This window comes from Psammomys obesus, unplaced genomic scaffold, assembly GCF_907164565.1.
Source record: "Psammomys obesus unplaced genomic scaffold, mPsaObe1.curated_primary_1811, whole genome shotgun sequence".
In the NCBI taxonomy this organism is placed as follows: Eukaryota; Metazoa; Chordata; class Mammalia; order Rodentia; family Muridae; genus Psammomys; species Psammomys obesus.
In genome coordinates this window covers 34,725,876-34,744,797 of record NW_026592118.1, presented here as the reverse complement: position 1 = coordinate 34,744,797, position 18,922 = coordinate 34,725,876, and the positions used below count along the sequence as shown (strand labels likewise).

At 40.8% G+C, this 18,922-nt stretch overlaps 1 protein-coding gene across 1 annotated transcript in view; it reads left to right on the top strand.

The window, feature by feature from the left end:
• The window catches only part of Ica1 (islet cell autoantigen 1), a 107,381-nt gene that overhangs the window by 56,757 nt on the left and 31,702 nt on the right, over positions 1-18,922 (top strand). Inside the window, exons 5-6 of the mRNA XM_055612921.1 lie at positions 9,278-9,403; positions 11,329-11,427. Of these exons, the coding sequence (XP_055468896.1) occupies positions 9,278-9,403; positions 11,329-11,427 (225 nt within the window). The remainder of the gene's footprint in view (positions 1-9,277; positions 9,404-11,328; positions 11,428-18,922) is intronic.

Here is an 18,922-nt window from a genome sequence, read left to right as displayed (position 1 = left end):
ATATATATGTATCTTGACTGAGTATGGTCACTAAGAAGTGGAGGTTGGCTCTTACAGTCAGTCAATTTAATCTGCTCTCTGGAGCTACCAAAAGCAACCAATCAAATAGTTGGTACGACAGAGACAAGAAAATCACCTGCTACAATCCAGGTTCACTCCTGGCAAAAATCCTCAACAAACAAAGGACAGAGAAACATATACTCAGTGTGATAACTAGCACATATGAAACCCTACAACTAACACGCTTGGCTACAAAAGACTGCTGCTCTGTAAAACCATGGCTAAGATCTATGTTTGCTCAAGTCAGCTTCCACTCAACATTACCGTATCAATATGAAAAGGCAAAATATAAACAGTAGTCATAAATTTGCAAGGACGAGGTTTATCTGTCTTCATTTTCAAGCAACATTATACAAATGGGGGGATGCTTTGGAGATATTTATAGACAATTCTAAGGAATTATAGTAATACTTCTTAACAGTATCACAAGAAATAAGATAACATTACAAAAATCAATTATGTTTCTAGTGATAACTACCCATAAAAGGTTTTAGAAATTATAGTACCATCAAAAAAAGAATGAAAGCACTGGAAAGATGGCTCAGTAGTTAAGAGGAGTGCCTCTTCCTGAAGAGGACGTGGGTACAGTGCCCGGAACTCACCTAATGGCTCAAAACCATCTGTATCTTCAGTTCTGTGGAAATTTGTACCCTCTTCTGGCCTCACCATCTATCCCTGGCTGGCCTGAAACTCATTTTGTAGACCAGGCTGCCCTCAGACTTAACAGAGATTCATCTGTCGTCCATCTGGAATGTTGGGATTTTAGGAAAATGCTGCCACCCCTGGCTTCAGCAGTTTAAGAGTGACCGTGTGTAAGACCATGCTTTCTGTGTGGGCCTGCATACCACGGCACATGTGTTGGGGTCAAGGACAGCCTCACAAAGTCCATTCTCTTCTTCCACCGTTATGTGTGCTCCAGGAATTAACCTGTGATCACAAAGTTGTGTAGTAAACGCCTTTACCTGTGGAATCATCTCAAACCTCAGAAGATTTACTGTGGAAATTCACAAGGTTTGTGTAGAAGGCCCAGAAATAGCCAAAATAATTGTGAAAAGACTAAAACCAAGTCTGGGCATGTAGCTCAACAACAGAGCACACACGGCTAGCATGTCAAGCTATAGATTTAGTCTCCAACACACATAGAGACAGAAGAAAAAAATGATAGGACTGAGACATCTTGTCTGTAAGACTTACTAGAATCGACAGTAATGATGTGGTATAAGTATGTTCACACCCACAAATAATAGAAAGGGAGTAGGAAACCCAGAAATGAGCCTGCATGCACATAGCTTACTTATTTTGCTGTGGATACCAAGATAGTGCAATGGATGATTGGATTAAGAAACAAAAAATGTGACGCAGATAGAGTTATATGTCCAAGTACAGAACGGACCTGCACCCGTCTCATACCATAAGTAACAAATGAGCTGGAAATGGCTATAAATATAAATATTATTTTTAAAGAAACATTAAATTTTCTGGAAGACAAACTATGGGAAAAAATTTCTGTTGCCTTGAGCTAGGAAAAGGGTTGTTAAAGCTCAAGGAACACAAACCACAAAAGAAAACTTGGTAAATTGGACTTCATCAAAAGTGAAACCTTTACTTTTCAAAAGACACTATTAAGAAAAGGAAAGGCAATTTCAGACTTGAAGGAAATATTTCCAAAGTTATATCTGATAATGATTCGTATTCAGAACATGTGAGGGACACTTATTACTCAGTAATCAGACAAGCCCAGTTTTTAAACCTAGGCAAAAGCTCTGAACACAGACATATTCCTAAAATTAGATACGTAAAAATGAAAAGTTCAGCGTTTCATCAGAGAAATGCAAATTGAAATCCCAATAACCGTGATTACCTTTCCATTGCAAAAATTTCAGAAATTATAGTAATCAAAAGTAGAAACTGAACTTTATCGTGAAATTTGTTGGACTCTCATAAGAATTTGCAGAAAACAACTGTGACCAACCTAGGCTAGTGCCAGCTGGATGCAGGCACTAGAGAGCCATCTTGAATCCATTAAGGCAAAGGAGGGAGCCGATCAGAAAACTCTTCCTTATCTTCTCCCTGCCTCCCCTGTCTTGTTTTGATCTTTCAAATTGTGTGTGTGTGTGTGTGTGTGTGTGTGTGTGTGTGTGTGTGTGTTATTGGTGGTGTGAGGTGTATGTGTCTGTTATTGGAGGTGTGATGGATGTGTTATTTGTGGCATAGTGTGTGTGTGTGTGTGTGTGTGTGTGCGCATGCGTGCATTGAGTGTTGTGTGTATGTAGTGTGTCTGCTTGAGCACTTGAGTGTGCAGGTGTGGACTGTTAGGTCCACGCACATGGAAGCCAAAGGAGACACGGGGCGTCTTCCTCTCTTTCTCACTACCTTGTTGCCTGGAGACAGACTCTGTCACTGAACTCCCAAAAGCTCACCGTTTGGTAGACTGTCTGCCCTGCCATGCACACTGACACTGGGCTACAGGCACATATGGCCATGGTTTGTGTGTGGGTATTCAAACACAGGTGCAGGTCCTCATGACTGCAAAGCAAGCACTCTTGCTTACTAAGCCGCCTCCCCACTGCCTCCCTTTGCTGTTCTGTTTTTCTCTGCAGCTCAATTCTCTGCACATAACCAAAACCTCAAATGTCAGGACTTCCTGCCTTTAGAGCCTTTTCCATTAAAGACAAATTGAGACTTAATTTTCTCTTGTTTTAAGTTCAAAAATCCTAAGAAATGGATCTGGTTCCTCCAGTTGAGATCACCAATGTACATTGTGATGGACTTAAGTTGGTTTAAAAGGAAGGTCAGTGTTAATTGTCAGCTGGGGAGAATATAGAATCAGGGGAGGGGTTCAGAAGAAAGTCCAAACAGTTCTATGGAAATGACTTGCCAGAGCATCTGACTTAGAGAAAGTCAGATCAAGCTACACTCAAAGGATTGAACGGGGCTGTCTGTAAAAGGTGTCCAGCTGTGAGAGGGGAGTAGGGCAAAGGCCCTAAGAAAAAGGCATGAGATGAGCTAGCACCGGGAGCTAGCAGAGCAGGGCTGCTGAGAATATGTAGAAAGGGGCTATGAGATGAGGCAGAAGATCAGACCTATTTGTGTGCTTAGTTTTTTGACCTAGACCCGGGGAAAAAAAGAAAAGAAGCTTCGGTGGCTTTTAAGCAATGAAGAGACGTGACTGTGACTATTTTCAGTTTGGAAAGGTCAGTTGCTGCAGTGCACAGACAGGCAGAAGGATAGTGACCAAGGAAGATAAGGGTAGACTGAAAGTCAAGGGAAGGGTAGCAGTGGTTTTAGACGTGGGTGTTGACGCTGGATATAGAAAACAAGGTGCTGACCCAAGAGATAGTCATCAGGAGACAAAAGAGGCCTTGAGGAGAGTGTACATCTGGGAAAAAACTACACCCTCCAGCTCTACTCTGTGTCTACAACTATCTTCTGTAGATGGCCCATAGTCCAAGCATCTCCGATATCCTAGAGTCTTCATTTCAACCTATGCTTTACCTTCACTACTGCCGTATAGATAATGGTTCCAAATCCTGCAGTCAACCTGGTATATACTCCTTTCCTCAGCTTCTGTGTGTGAGTCTAGGGGAACGCTCTCCTAGGCAGTTGCTTTAAAGAAGATGATACACCTCCCCCTGCGACTAGCCCCCTTCAGTCACTACTAGCCTCACAGTTCAGTCTTTCTCCTTTCATCCAAAGTTATACCATTGCAAGTTGGGTCCTTTGATGGGGGTGGGCAGGATAGCTTGTTCCCTAAAGTATCTCTCTCATTGTCCAGCACAGAAGGCCAGGTTTCTCTCTGGTAGAGCTAATCTGTTCAAGAGTAAAGCTGCCTTGCTGCCAAGCTCTCCTTTTCCAGGCCACAAGGTAGTGAGAAAGAGAGGAAGACGCCAGGTGTCTTCTTTGGCTTCCACGTGCGTGGGCCTGACATCATCCACACCTGCACACTCAAGTGCTCAAGCAGACACACTACATGCACACAACACTCAATGCACGCATGCACGCACACGCGCGCGCACACACACACACAAACACAGAAACTTATACTCTGCTAACACATCCTCCAAATACATTAATTAAGTTCAACTTCACTCAAATTCGCAACTCAGGCAGAACGAACAAAACAAAATTCCTGCCCCAAATATCACACAAATGGTCCCAATCCCAGTTCCTGATGGAGTCCTTGTTCCCCTCCAAACCTCTTAGTTCTCTCAGCGTTCTTGTCTCTCAGCCCCCCCCCCCCCAATGGCCAATTGAGCGCTGTTTACAGACACTGTAAACTCTTTTACATTCCAGCCACAAAACACTTCCAGGTCTAAGAACCGCATGGCCATGTTAAACACAGCAACAGCCCCACTTCTGCTCTGCAATTTCGGTCTTAAGTTTCTTTTCCTGTTGCTGTTATAAAATTCTCTAACAAAAGCCATAAAGGAAGAAAGAGTTTATTTCACTTCTGGTTCAAGATACAGTCCACAGCAGAGAAGTCATGTCATATCCACAGTCAGAAAACAGAGGATGAAACCATGCTGGTGTGTTCAGCTTGCTTCCTCCATCGTATAAAATCGAGGATCCCCAGCTCAAGGGCTGGTTCAACCCACAACTAAAGATGGGTCTTCCCATATCAATCAGCATAACTAAGATAACCCCTCACAGACATGCCCATTGACCCAACTCCTCTGGCAAGTCATTTCCATAGAACTGTTTGGACTTTCTTCTGAACCCCTCCCCTGATCTGTAGTTATATACATTTGCTGGAAAAAAAAAAAATTCCCTTTTTTTTTGTGCCTTCCACTACCAACACCTGACATGCTACTGAGTAAATATCTGCCTAATGAATGCGTGTGTGTTTCAGAATTATGTCCTGGAAAAAAAAAAAAAGTAAGAGTGGAATTATTTTCCTTTGTTCTTAAAGGAAATAAGAGACTTAGAAAACAACAAAGTTTTGCTCAGATTACCTGGTGGTGGAGTAACATGAAGACATTCCCTCACTGGGTAGCAAGGCTGGAATGAGCTGAAGATGAATCACTTTGCCTTTACCCTGGGTAGTTCAGGTTGGGTTCTAACAGGTAGAATTTCACACTTGGAGGAACGAGTACAGAGATATGCCTTGTAATTTTGCCAGTGGAGACATGGCTGCTTTCTTGAGTAAATTGAATTTCTGTGGCTTTCAGAAGACAAGGCCCAGACTAGAGAGGGTCTAATATACATAATCGCTTCCTAAAGTTGGGGAAATAAGAAGAGAAAGGTGGGGTAACAGAAACAAAATGAAAAAGAAATAAACAAAGGGTGCATTTATTTGAGTGAAAACATTTAAAGAGCCTTAAAACCCACAAGGGCTTTAAGATATTTACGTAATTGAATTTAATTTATATGGGATGAAGAGGAATAATAATCGAAACAATTCCACTCAAGTACGTCTGGAGGCATGTGAAATTGCCCTCACAGTGGTGGTCTGTGCTTTCCTGTGTCCTTGGAGTTTTGTCCTCTGCTAAGCAAAAGGTGTATTTTAGAGAGCAGACATGGGACACAAACTATTAAACAAATTGTTCTGGGTTCCAAATGCCCAACAGGGTAACCTCCTGCTTGTTTGGCATGGGAAGGGCACAGCATGTGGAAACTCAGCAGTGCCTTAAGTGTTTTAATAATCATTGTTGACACACAAAGCATATGGCCTCTCAGAATTGACTGGGTCAAGATCGAAATCCTCTTCATTTCTAAAATTCCTCTTCAAAAATCATCTAAGGAGCGTCTCAAACTGTATGAATTCCTAACTTATATGTTATGAGCAAAGGACATACGCCCTTGCTTCCCAGGACGTGAGTACCTGTCAGTAAGTGATCATGTAAAGGAAAAGTCAAAATGCACCCAAGGGGGGAGAACTCTCCAATTTTTCCATCTCATTAGAAAAATCTAGAACTTCCATATAAGTAAGGCTTACATTTTACATACCTTAGATTTGCTTTAAGAGCCACCTCTGGTATCTGCTCTTCCCAGAAGCCCTCATTGCCTGCTTCCTGACTGTTTACATCAATAATCTGTGGTTATAATCATGCTGTGAAATAAAACCGCCATGGCATTCAAGGGCTGACAACAATAAACATCTTTTTATTGCTAACAAGTCTATGGTTAGCAGGGTGTTTCTGGTGTGGGGCAGACTCACACAGTGGTTGGTAGTCAGCTACAGGGTAGGGAAGGCAAAAAATGTCTGTGAAAAATAGCTGGGCTCTCCCTAAGTCTCTCAATGCCATGTGGCTTACACCCCTCCAGCTGGCCCATCTGAGTGTGTTCTCACGGCTATCACAGAGAAGGCGGAGGAAGAGTGGAAACATGCTGGCACTCCCTTCTTCGGGTTTCCAGGCTCCTTACATCTGTTAGCTGCCAATTGGCCAACACCAAATCACATGGCCAAGCTTGCTTTCAGAGTTAGGGGAGACGATAAAGTCACAGGGCAGCGTATAAGGTGAGGCAGGAAGGGCACTTCTTGGGGCTGCAGCGACCCCACCACCCAGGAGTAAAAATGCCATCATTTTACAGTGACTCCTTACCTCAGCAGCATTCATCATGTCCTTGTCTATGCTTGCTGTTCTGACTCTCATTTTATTCTAGTTTACTTGCATTACAATTGTTAATTTTTCTGTCTTCCTCAGAAGCTTAGCATATTCCTAGCAATGTACACTCATTCTTTTTTTTTATTTTTTTTGTACACTCATTCTTAAACACTTAGTGACTATATGTTGTGTGTGTTGTTACTTTACAGATATTTCCTGCCATACATAACATAGCGTAGGACTCACCAGTGCTCTGCAAACACGTATTGAATGAACACATGCACAAAAACTCATGCCCCAGACTTGTCTCTTCCCCTTTCAAAGGAAAAAGCTGAGGACAGATGTTTTTCGGGATCCTCGTTGAAGAGGCTCTTCTGGCTGAGTAATGCGGACCCTTGATGGTCTACAGCAAAAATCTCAGCTGCTAAAATTCTGTCCATCTGGATTTCCTCTTCTTTTCCTATCCCCAGAAGCTCATGTTCTCTTTTCCATCTCTCTGCTCTTCTCAGAAGAAAGCAGAACATTAATAATATTTCACTCATCTTAAGCTTCTTATAGTCAGAGTTCCTGGGAGGTGAAATTCGAGTCTTCATTCATTCAGTCTCCAAGGTGTTCATGCACAGAGTATGGTCAGGCCAAAAGGAGCTGATAGCTATTGTCCACTGCTCTCACCAGCACTGTAGATAGAAAACTGAAAAGAATTCTTAGAAAATTTTGTGTGCTGTCTACATGTATGCATTCATACATCCTCTATTCTTGTAAGTGTTACTTTCGTTGTGGGGCATTAAATGTTTAGCATCATTATTTTCCAGTTCCCTGCAATCCTATAGGGAAACTTGTAATTCTATGTAGAATCCAAGTCTGAACTTCTTGATTTTTCCACACAGTAGGGTAAGGTGCTTGAAGGAGCACAGTAGCATGGCTACTAAGCCAGAGAGCCAGCCCTACCCTAAGTCAACCCTCGCCCTGATGAAGGCTTCAGTCATCATCAACAATGAAAAGTCATTATAACAACTAAAGTAGAATATCAGTATGTAGTAATTAAATTAAAGCAATTGTTATATGTACACTTATTCCTATTTCTGTCTAATTACATATGAATTTGTAAGCTGTGAATGTTATTATTGATAGTAAAAAATTGTATTTATATCAAATAATGTACTTATTTACCTTTGTGAGAAAATGAAAATCATTTTTAAGAAGTGAACTTACACACCTATGCCATAGTCCTTGTGTGAATATTGGAAGGACAACTTGTGGGAGTTGGTTTTCTTGTTCCTCTATGAGGGGTCCAGGGTCTTATCAACAATCTGGGTAGTATGTGTCCTTACTTACTGAGCCATCTGGCCAGCCCACAAAATCACTATTTGTAAACTATTTTAAAGGCTTTAATTATGGACATTTAAAAATGACATGGGAAAGTTCTTCATTCAGTCAACAAGTATGTATTCAGTACCTGCCTTGCACCAAGCAGGTGATATACTAGTGGATAAAAATGACATCATCCATGCTGCCTTGTGTGTTATAATGAAAAATCTATAAACAATAAGTTAGCACTACTTCTAATACTCATCTGCCCAGTTTCTATGACTCGAGTTTTTAAAAATAATATTTGAATTTATCAAGTTAAATATATTAAAAATGTATAGACCTTTATACATTAAAAAAAAACCCTCAATAATATGTACTTTTTTTTTAAGTGACTGGCTTTTCCTATCCAAAATATCATATGGTGGTACTTTGGATAAGAAGAAGGGGAAATTTTGACTTTATATTCTTAAAATATATGTATGTATGTATTTAGACAGTCTCATGTAACTCAAGCTGGCCTCAAACTTGCTTTGTAGCCAAAGATGATATGAAACTTCTGATCCTTTTGCTTTCATTTCCAGATTGCTGGAATTACAGGAGTTGAGCTACTGCAGCTAGCTTATGCAGTGGCAGGAATGAAATCCCAGGCTTCATGAATGCTACTTATGTACTTTGCTGACTCAGCTATGTCCGTAGCCCTCTAAATTTGAAAACTTAACTCTCTTACAACATAAGCTATAGAGTTAGCATGTGCAAAACTTTCCTGGCCTTCACTCCTTCCTTGAATTACAGTGTGGTTCATGAGTGGCTCATCACTCAATAATAAAAATTGAAAATTTATCAGTAGGAATATTTTAGGCCATGGCAAAATCCTTTGATATAAATCCTCAACTGGCTCCTTAACAGTAGAATTATGTTAGTAGAAAAAAAGAAATGAAACCCCAAGAAAGTATAGAAATCAGTAAATAGGATAGTGCCAATGATAGTTTCTCTGTTTTAGTAACTGTTCCCTAAGATAGGGAAAATCATTTGAGGGTTGTGTGGGAACTCAGCTTCCAAAGACTGGAAGCTCTGGAGCATGCATCTTCTCCAGCCTTCACCTCACTGTGACTAGCTTGTAATTGCCCTGAGGAAACAGAGTTATTAATCTTATTCTGCAAAAACATATAATTTGTATAGTAAGTCTGTCACAAAATCATGATCACCACATTCTTGTCTAGGTCTTTTGAAAGTAAAGAATGGATGTCAGATCTGCTCATTTGTCTGGACTTTTAACCAGCCCTTTCCTGGTCTTTCCTCGCCTGCAAATTTTAACTTCTTAGAGGTTTGAGTGTCTCAGAGACTTGCTTTCACTTTTGTAGGTACAGACACAAGTACGCCTTGCGAAAAAAAACTTTGACAAATTGAAGATGGATGTGTGTCAAAAGGTGGATCTTCTTGGAGCAAGCAGATGTAATCTCTTATCTCACATGCTAGCAACATACCAGGTAACAAAGTCATATTTGTCTTAATGAACAAACAATTGTCAGAGGCTTAGAACAGTGGGAAGTCCTGTGTTTGAATGGGCGTCCTGGATTCTAAATGCATCCTTGTCTTTGCTTTTTAAAGCCCTGCAGTTCAATCAACAGTACAGTCACAACTATGTGCTGTACACACAGTGGAATTTTCCATTTTCCTGCATTTGTGTTATGAGTCCTCTGCCCTGAATGCCTTTCTTCTTCATCTGTGTCTTTCCAGATCCTGCTCTGGACCCTTTTAGCACAATACCCTACATGTTTCAGGATGTGATTATTCAGTACCCTTGGTTTTGTCTCTCTTTTTTTTTTTTTTTTTTTTTTTTTTTTTTTTTTTTTTTTTTTTTTTTATTTTCATTTGAAATCCTTCATTTGGGCTTGACTTATGGGAAAAGCTCAATGTCAAAAGATCAAAACACAGATAGAGAAAAGAGCCTTGACACAGATACATATAGAAAACAAGGTTCTGCATCAATTGACTGATAAAATATGCCATTACTAAAGATTTGCACTAAATAAAAAACAAACAAACAAACAAGAAACCCCAAAAAAACTAACACACACACAAAAAAACCAAAACCCTGTGTTTACTCTAGCAACAGTGGCTTAGTATTTGCCAAGCGGGTTTAAATGCTTAATGAAATATAAGCACTTAAGGATAGTATTTTCTAATGTGATTAGGATGGTCAAGGATGGCAAAACTATGACTTCAAGTATGTCTGTCTGTATGTCTCAAATCTTCAAGCTTTGATCAAATGCCAGTAAAATGAGACTGAAGAATTTTTTTCAATAATGAAAAATAGGTATCTTTAACAGTTCATTGCCTATACAATAAAATTAATCTTAATTTCTTAAGAATTTCCCACCCATGCTTTTAATTGCTGAGTGGTATTCCATTGTGTAAACGTACCACAATTTCTGTATCCATTCCTCCGTTAAGGGACATCTTGGTAGTTTCTAGATTCTGGCTATCACGAATAAAGCTGCTACAAACATGGTTGAGCAAACGTCCTTGTTGTGTACTTGAGCATATTTTGGATATATGCCTAGGAGTGGTATAGCTGGATCTTGAGGTAGTACTATTTCTGATTGTCTGAAAAAGTGCCATATTGATTTCCAAAGTGGTTGTACAAGTTTACATTCCCACCAGCAGTGGAGGAGGGTTCCCCTTTCTTCACAGCCTCTCCAGCATGTGTTGTCGCTTGAGTTTTTGACATTGAGTTTCCTTCAGTGTAACTTTGTGTCTATCCTCAGTCTGTTGACTCCAACTTGAGTGTGACATAGCAGATACTGGGAGTTTTAAGAAATGTGAAGATCACTATAGCCTAATTTCTTAAACTCAAAGAATACAAAGTTTAGGAAGAAAACAGAGGAAGTAAAATTTTACTATATTTCCCAAACCTCTAGAAAAGATGTTTTATCCAGAAAGATATTTTTAAGAACTCAAGTGAGTGGGTCATGGTGGTGCATGCCTTTAATCCTAGCACTCAGGAGGCAGAGGTAGGTGTATCTCTGTGAGTTCAGGGCCAGCCTGCTCTGCAAAGCAAGTTCCGTGTCATCTAGGCCCACACCATGAGACTCTATATCACCCCTACCACGAAATCAAATCATCATAAAATGAGAGCAATGAGTAGCCCTGGATTTTGGAGAGTAGACTGAATGGGGCAAAGAAGATGGGGAGGTGAGGGGCCCAGGTGATGAGTACAACCTAACCACTGGGAGAAATTTAGTTGAATGACATGACAAGGCGTAAGTGAACCATTGGGAAAAAAAGAGGTAAAGATGAGAAAATCAGAGTTGAGATGACCTGAAAAGCTATAGATTGGATCACTTCTCTGAAGACCAGGGTCAGAAGTGGACATTCAAGACATTAATGATTTTGCCACCTTTCTTTATAGACCACTCTGCTCCACTTTTGGGAAAAAACCTCGCACACCATGGCAGCCATCCATGAGAGCTTCAAAGGTTACCAACCATACGAATTCACAACATTAAAGGTATGAAAGCCAGAGGGACCACTAGGAAATCTTGTGAAAAGGCAATTGTATTTGTATTATAAGAAAACCCATGGTAGTATCACTATTTCCAGACTCATATCAGAGAGAGCTATGTCTCTGACCAGGCCTTTCTGTATAGTTTAGTTTAGTTTTGTTTTTCCATTACCTGGGATGGAATTCAGGGCTTTGAACATGCTATAAAGGTGTTCTACCTTTTTAATTATTAAATCTGAATATGCTGGTCTTAGAAGACCTACTTCTTTCCTCCCTTACTTTTGAAAAATATTACTTTATTCTGAAGGTACCTCCAACATAGGATTGGAATTTTCCATATGATCATAGTAACATTTTCTAATTAAATGAGCTACATTAGGCTCAAAGATTCTTGTCTCAAAGCGGGTTGTGTCTACTGTCCGATGATTACGAGAGATGAGTGCACGTCGGCATAAGAAAGTGATTTTCATTCCAGAAGGACTTGAGGACTGATAGGTGAAAACAATGGGTACTTTGTTTTATTGGGTTGTGTCTTTGAAAGAAAACTATCAGGCAAGAACTAGCAAAAGTAAACCTTGAAATTGCTCACTTCTAATTTTTAAGGCAATTTATATGGGTCTGTATTGCTAACGAAACATCAAAACATTAAAAAAAAACTCTCCCCTTTTTTTTGGCCTTAAAATGTGTCTCTGATTTTAAATGTTTATAAGTCACTACAAATCTACAAAAATGTTGAGCTAGAAACCTTCCCTGAAAGAAGGACACCTGGCCATGGAGGAGTCCCTCGCCTCCCAGCCTTGCTCAGTTGTTTGTGTTCTCTGACATGCTGCATGCTGAATGCCCCTTGAATATGCACTGTTCCACTGTCAACTCTCCATACTCACTAGGATGTAAGTGTATGTCTGTATGCCTGTCAGCCAGCCAGATGTTGTGCACACAGTTAGCAAGCAGCCCCCGTCACACTGGCAACGTTACTGTTGGAAGCATCTGCATTTCTTCCATGTGATTTACTGATGCTTTCAGCAGCTTAGGAGTATCCTTCCTGCCCAAGAAAGCTCAGTTAAAATTACAGCTCATGCTGCCCACAATTCTTAGCCTGGCCTGAGCAGATCACGCTGCCCTTCCGTGGGGCACTTCTTGGGCATTGTAATTGTTCTGTTGTTAGTGTTGCTTTTTCATTTTCCTTTTTATAGTGTTAAGGATTGAACCTAGGGTCTCATGCATGTGAGGAAAATACTGGTAACATGCATTCCAAGCCCCCATGTTTTAATTTGCATCCAGTAACCAAAGGTTATCTGTCTTTTGAAACGTAAATTGGCCATGAGACAAAAGAATTGGCCTTTTCCTCAAATATAATTTAAAAAAAAATCTTGTTTGTGTTTACTGCATGTAAATGACAGTATGAACTCATGGCATTAAAGTTGTGCCGCAAGCATGGAAGAACAGAGGTATATTGCTGGCTTCCTGGGCTGAGGAAAATATGGCTCCGTGGTAATACCACACTGTTCATCCTTCCGAAGGACTGTGCTGCTTATGTTACAGGATCTCTAAGCAAAAAATTTAGTTAAAATTTGACGGTTCCGTTTTAGGACATAATTACAAATATTTGGGGCAGACAGCTCACTATTGGCCTTTTCTATCCCTTGACCCTCCCTTAAATTATAGTTTAAATAATAGTGCCTAGCCTATTTGCAATATAATCTTGTAGGATAAATACATCTGTTAAGGTCTGGCGGTGTTACAGCCAAATTAAGAATAGCTACCCAAAAACCCATCAAATTAGCTGTTTTTCCATCAGCGCCCCAGAATGATGTTCATCTAGGCTTTGAGGGATGACATGTAAGAATTTCAAGCTGATAGATAATTATAAGGACTCCCATTGAACACAATAGAATCCTGTTATACACAGGTCATTATTTTTTATAGATAGACACATTTGTGTACCAAATTGTATGCCACAAAACATGAAAGTGAAACCCATTAATTCCCTGTGTGCCCTGTTCAAGTATGATGATGCTGTTTGAAGATCTAGACTCCTACACCAATATCCTTTTAAAGCACATGACCTGTATTTATAAAATTTTTATTTCATCCAATAATATTTCAAACCTATAATTTTAGAGTGGCATTCTTTATTGATAGTGGATATTCTGAGATTTAAATAAATGTTTTCACAGTTAATTTGTCCTCCAGGTTTACGTAAGCAAATGGCCCCTTACATGCCTTTTGGGATTTTGACTGGAAAGAAAACACTGTCTTAGGAGAGGACTGCCAAGCTCCGCTAATGAAAAGCGGGCCATTTGTTTTCTTTGCTTCGGGGTGTATTCTGAGTGTGTTGGTAATTGTGCCACTGCAGCTGTATTTCCTGACTATTAGTTTTATGCTTGATGAAGGATGATAATTAATGCGTTAAACACTCCGGCATGCCCCGTCTGAGAGGAAGACTCTTCTACAGCAGAAGTGTGAGTCTGTACCTCGGGCCCGTGGAACACCAAATGAACCTTTACCTAAGAAATATAAAATAGTTCTCTTGGGAAATGAATCCGCTATAAAAAGGAATCTCTACCTCATACGTCTTTCAAAATGTTCAAGTGATGATTTTGACCATTTAATGGAAATGCTTCGTGGAACAACTTAACACTATTTTTGTCCAGGCCTGATGTGATTATATTGATTCTACCTTGGGGAGGGGGAAGAATCGTTTCAATTTCAGAATAAATGTTAGCATTCAACTTTATGGAAAATTTAGCTTTGAAATATAATCTTACAAAAATGTAAATCCGATCATTGTAATTCCTCCAACTTAAAACAGAAGTATTCTAAGTAGCTGCCAGTAAAAGGCAAGCTTTCCCCTTGCTTCTGTTTTCAGACAACCAACACTTATTGATTCATGAAAATGTTAGTACATATGCTTATTTTACATAAATTATCAATGATTAATGTATTAAGGTCACATTGACTCTGAATCAGGGAATGTCTTTCACATGGTGAGAATTACCACGTTTGGGGGATAGGCAGAGAATGTCACTTGCTGGATCTGGAAAACGTTGTACTTTTTCTGGGGGAGCAATTTGGACTCAGAGTTTAAAGCATTTTAAAGAAACTAAATGAAATTCTGTATTATTAGGAGAGAAGTGCCTGTCTTAAGTTGCCGGGCCTTAGATGTGGTTTTTTCCTTCATCCTTCCAGGCTGTATCACTTATGCATTTCTCCATGAATCCAGGGCAGGCGACAGCCACGGAGGAGTCAAGTGGCTTTTCCCTGGATCATCTACAATTCCGCTCATCTCACTTGCCATTCCTTCTCTATCCTGCATCCTGACAGTGGGTGCATTTGGGCATTTTTATAGGGATGTTATGGTAAGGACTGGGCCCTTTACAACGTGGACACATACCTCTGAAGACTGACTGAGGGCCAGCATGTCCTCCTATGTTTGTATGACAGGGCTGTCAGAGTTGCTGTGCATTTGTTTGAGATAGAGTCTTAACCCGCACTGGTTTTAAACTCATGACCCTCCTACTTCCGCCTCCCAAGTGCTGGATAAGATGTGTGCAAGACCATGCCACATTTGCTTTTTAATTTTTGTTTCAGGCAGGGTGTTACTATGTAGTCCAAGTTGGCCTGAAATTCCTTCTTACACTGTACGCTCCTGAGTGCTGGGATGTATCTTTATTTTTGAAGCCATCAAAGTGCTTGTGTTTAATAGAAATGGCCAGTAGCTGAGTATAGCCCTGTGACACACTTCATTTCAGTGGTTTTGGAAGGAACACCGGATTTTTCCACTTTGCTCCTCCCATTCTCGGATTATGTGATAGAGTCCAGCCAGCCAGGCAGCCCTGCCCACACCCACCGATGGTGGTGATGAGGGCAGTGATGAGGTGGTAGTAGAGGATGGCACAAGTGAGGAGGTGGGAGAGGCTGTGAAAGGGAGGTACGCTGCTGTTGGTAGCAGGGTTGATGGTGTTGAGACTGATGGGAGCCGTGATGGAGGAGGAAGTCATGGCGATAACGGTGTTGGTGGTGAGGGCTGTGGCAGCGGCGGCTCTGCTGGTGGTGGCAGTGGTGGGAATCATAACAAAGGCCTCCAGCAGCACGAGTGGAGTTGCTGGAGATGGACTTCCGAAGAATACTGCAGTGGATCCAGAAGTCAGCATCCAGAAGGAGGGTTTGCTGAAGTTCTTTGGTCTAGCTGCTCAGGTTCAGTTATTTTCTTACCATTTTTATCCCAATTTGTTAGTTTCACAACCAGTCTCACAGGAAAGGTGTCAACGACAAATCTTACCAGACCTCATCTAGGGCTAACATAGCCCGTTCCCTCCCTGGTTCCCACTGGTCATCTGGCAGTTCCATTTTCAAACCTGTCCTTCAACCCCACAGGCCTTGGTCTGTTATCCAACAATTCCCGCCAGGGATGGGAAAGGCAGAAAGGCAGGAGGGTGTGCCATCTCTTCAGCCAGGATAGCTCTAACCAATACTAATTGGCTTTGCAACTTACTCTTGGCCTGTGCCAACACTTACCTCTAAGGAAACCTGAACTTAAAAACTTTACTCCAAGCATGTCCAAAAATAACGGCTGGAACAGCTGAAGCCGTTTCTCCCTTCTCTCTGGGGTGTGGGTCCCAGCACTGTTGCACGGAACATCATTCTGGAGACCAAAGCACTCTTAGCTTTCAAAAGACAAAAACATCCTTTTCTGAATTTTGTTTTTCTCAACTTCATGTGCCTCCGCCCACCTCCACATTTTCAGTTAATCATTTGAGCATTTACCGACGGGCCACATGTCTCTGTAGTTACTTGCTTTGAAAATAATGCCATAATAGTTTTTATGAAAATTGGTTAAATATCTCTACAATGCTATTTTAGTTAACAGTCCCAACAAGACAATTACTCGTGGCGAGCATCCAGAATATCCTTTCAGACTTTCAAGTTTTTCTCTCCAGGTCGTTACTTTATAGGGTACTTTGTAAAGCTTTTCTCTCTCTTTCTCTCTCTCTTTATTTTTCCCTCTTCCTTTTTTTTCCCAAGCTGTTCCAAGGCCAGATCATTGGAAAGAACAGATTTGGAAGCATATCTCAGTCATTGGGAGGAGGGAATAGATGAGCTGACCGGGACCACCACTGAAATCCGAGCTGGGCAAGCCAGGGCTTTGCCTGTCATTTGCCGCCTCTGCCTTCTGGTGACTGGCATCCTTTCTCTCTGGCAGCTGGTCACTTGGGCTCTCCTCACAACAGCCTGGTTCTTCTCCTGCCCCCACCTACTTGTTCCCTAACTTCTCTTTGCAGGAAGGAAAAAAAAATATTTCCACTGTACAGATAGTTATTCTGTAACAGACACTTGCTATAAAATAACATCTAGGAGAGTTTTCATATATGGGTAAGTCTTAATGTACCAGGGATGGGATTGCAATTAATAACACTGTTAAACTCAGCATTAATATATAGAAAATGTCTGTGTTATCTTTAGCTCTTAAGTTATCTTCAGAACACCTGGCTATGTTCACTCTTATTCCCTTGTTTCAAATGAAACTGGAGCCCAGAGACAGCTAGTAATTTGCCCAAGGCTCTATGTGTGTGTGCTAGATCTAGGAACAGAAAAGTTCAGGGTTTTACCACCATGCCTATGAACTGCTTCCCACGGGCACTTCTGGCTATGAAGCAGGTGGGTAGGAGAGAGCAGAAATGCCACCTTTAAAAAGTACAGTCGTAACTTCCAATTAAAAATGATACTTTGAAGTTTTCTCTTGTAGATGAAAACAGTAATTTATGTGGCCACCCCTCAAATACCTGGGAACATGTGATTTCTCTTGGAGGAAGTGGAATGGAGTCCTCTCTATGTCCTTAGCACTTCTCATTAAAGGGGAAGTTGAATAAATGTCCTTGGCTTGGCGTTTAAAGACCTTTTCTTAAATTGTGCAGTTTTAAGGACAAATTCAAATATGGCTTCTCTTTGTCTGTGGCTAAATGGCATGAAGCAAGCTACTTCGCTTCTCCAAGTCTCTACTTCCATGTCAGGAAACAAACAATGCTTCTGAGGTTACTTGAGTTGAACTTGGAGTGTAGAATGCAGGATTGAATCCATCAGGCTCCCTCTAAACTAGTGGTTCACAACCTTCCTAATGTTGAGACCCTTTAACACAACTTCTCATGTTGTGCTGACCCCCAACCACAAAATTCTCTCAGTTTGGCCTACACTGGTCCCTGAATTTGTAGGTTCCATCATTTCCGTGTTCTGGTGGGTAAACTGAGGCCTGAAAATGGTGAGAACCATGTCCATGTCAAAACACTGCTTGATTTCTTTTCAAAGACCATGTCTTTCTTGCATACTGTGATGCATAACCACCAACAATTTTCTGTTACTTTAAAGCATGAGATTATATGTCTTATGATGACTTTCCCCCTCTAATTTTACTTTGCTCTGTTGTCTTACAGTTCAGTTCAAAATTATCTCCAGTACTACATCAACAGTATTCCTTATATGGTGCCGTTTGTATGTGGTGGAGGAAGTGTGTTCTGGGGAAGAGGAGGACATATGTTCTAAATGTCCATGAATTGCATGGCTTGTACACAGCATCATGTCCTCTGCTTTTTATTTCTCATGTGTTACTAATTATATCAACATAAACACACACACACACACACACACACACACACACACCCAAATGAATGCAGCATCTTTTGACCATGCAAAACTATTTTAAGGGCTTTTGTTTCCTTTTCTTGACAATTATTTGGCACCTTCATGTGTGTACAGTATAACTAATGGAAAGTAGCATAAGAAAATGAAGTGTCTAATTAAGGCCTGCAGGAAACGTTACGCAGTTGAGGTTCAGTTTGGGTTATTAGAACTGGCTGCTGGCCTTTTGTCTTAGGAATTTGTTTTGTTGAGTAGTTTTGCTTTCTTGCAGATGAATGTTGCCGTTGCTTTTATTTTCCTAATACAGGAAGTAGTAATTCCCTTTATTATATTAAGCTGTTTCCTTTTTAAGACATTTTTGCAAGCTGGGTCTGCACATTTCCTTTGTCACGCTGAGCTTATATTTTGTGTGTGTGCTTCCTGAAGCCATTTGTGCATTGATGGAAACTATTAGCGTGTTGCTGCAGCCTGAGCAGGGAAAGGTTACTTCGTCTGAAAGCACCCTTTCATCCACAGAGAACCTTTCAGTCAGGGGATGAGGCTGTGCAGTGCTTGTACGCAGTGATGTCCACAGACAGTTTGAGTGAAAGATTGAGTGGGGTGAGGTTTAGAAGCAAATGTTTTGGAATTTTCATTTCTGGCCAAAGATTCAAAGTGGCTTCCATCAACCACAGTGGTTGGAAATAATTCTGTCTCTTCACACACAGCCCCTGCTCCAGACCTTTTCTGTTCAGTTTGCCTGAGCATGCATTCACGTCACTCAGAAAATGCTGTCACTGTGGGATTCTGCAGAGGCTGTAGGGTCAAGTGTTGTTGTTATTGTTGTTGTTGTTGTTTTTAAGCTGAGTTGCTGTGGACCTCAAAATAA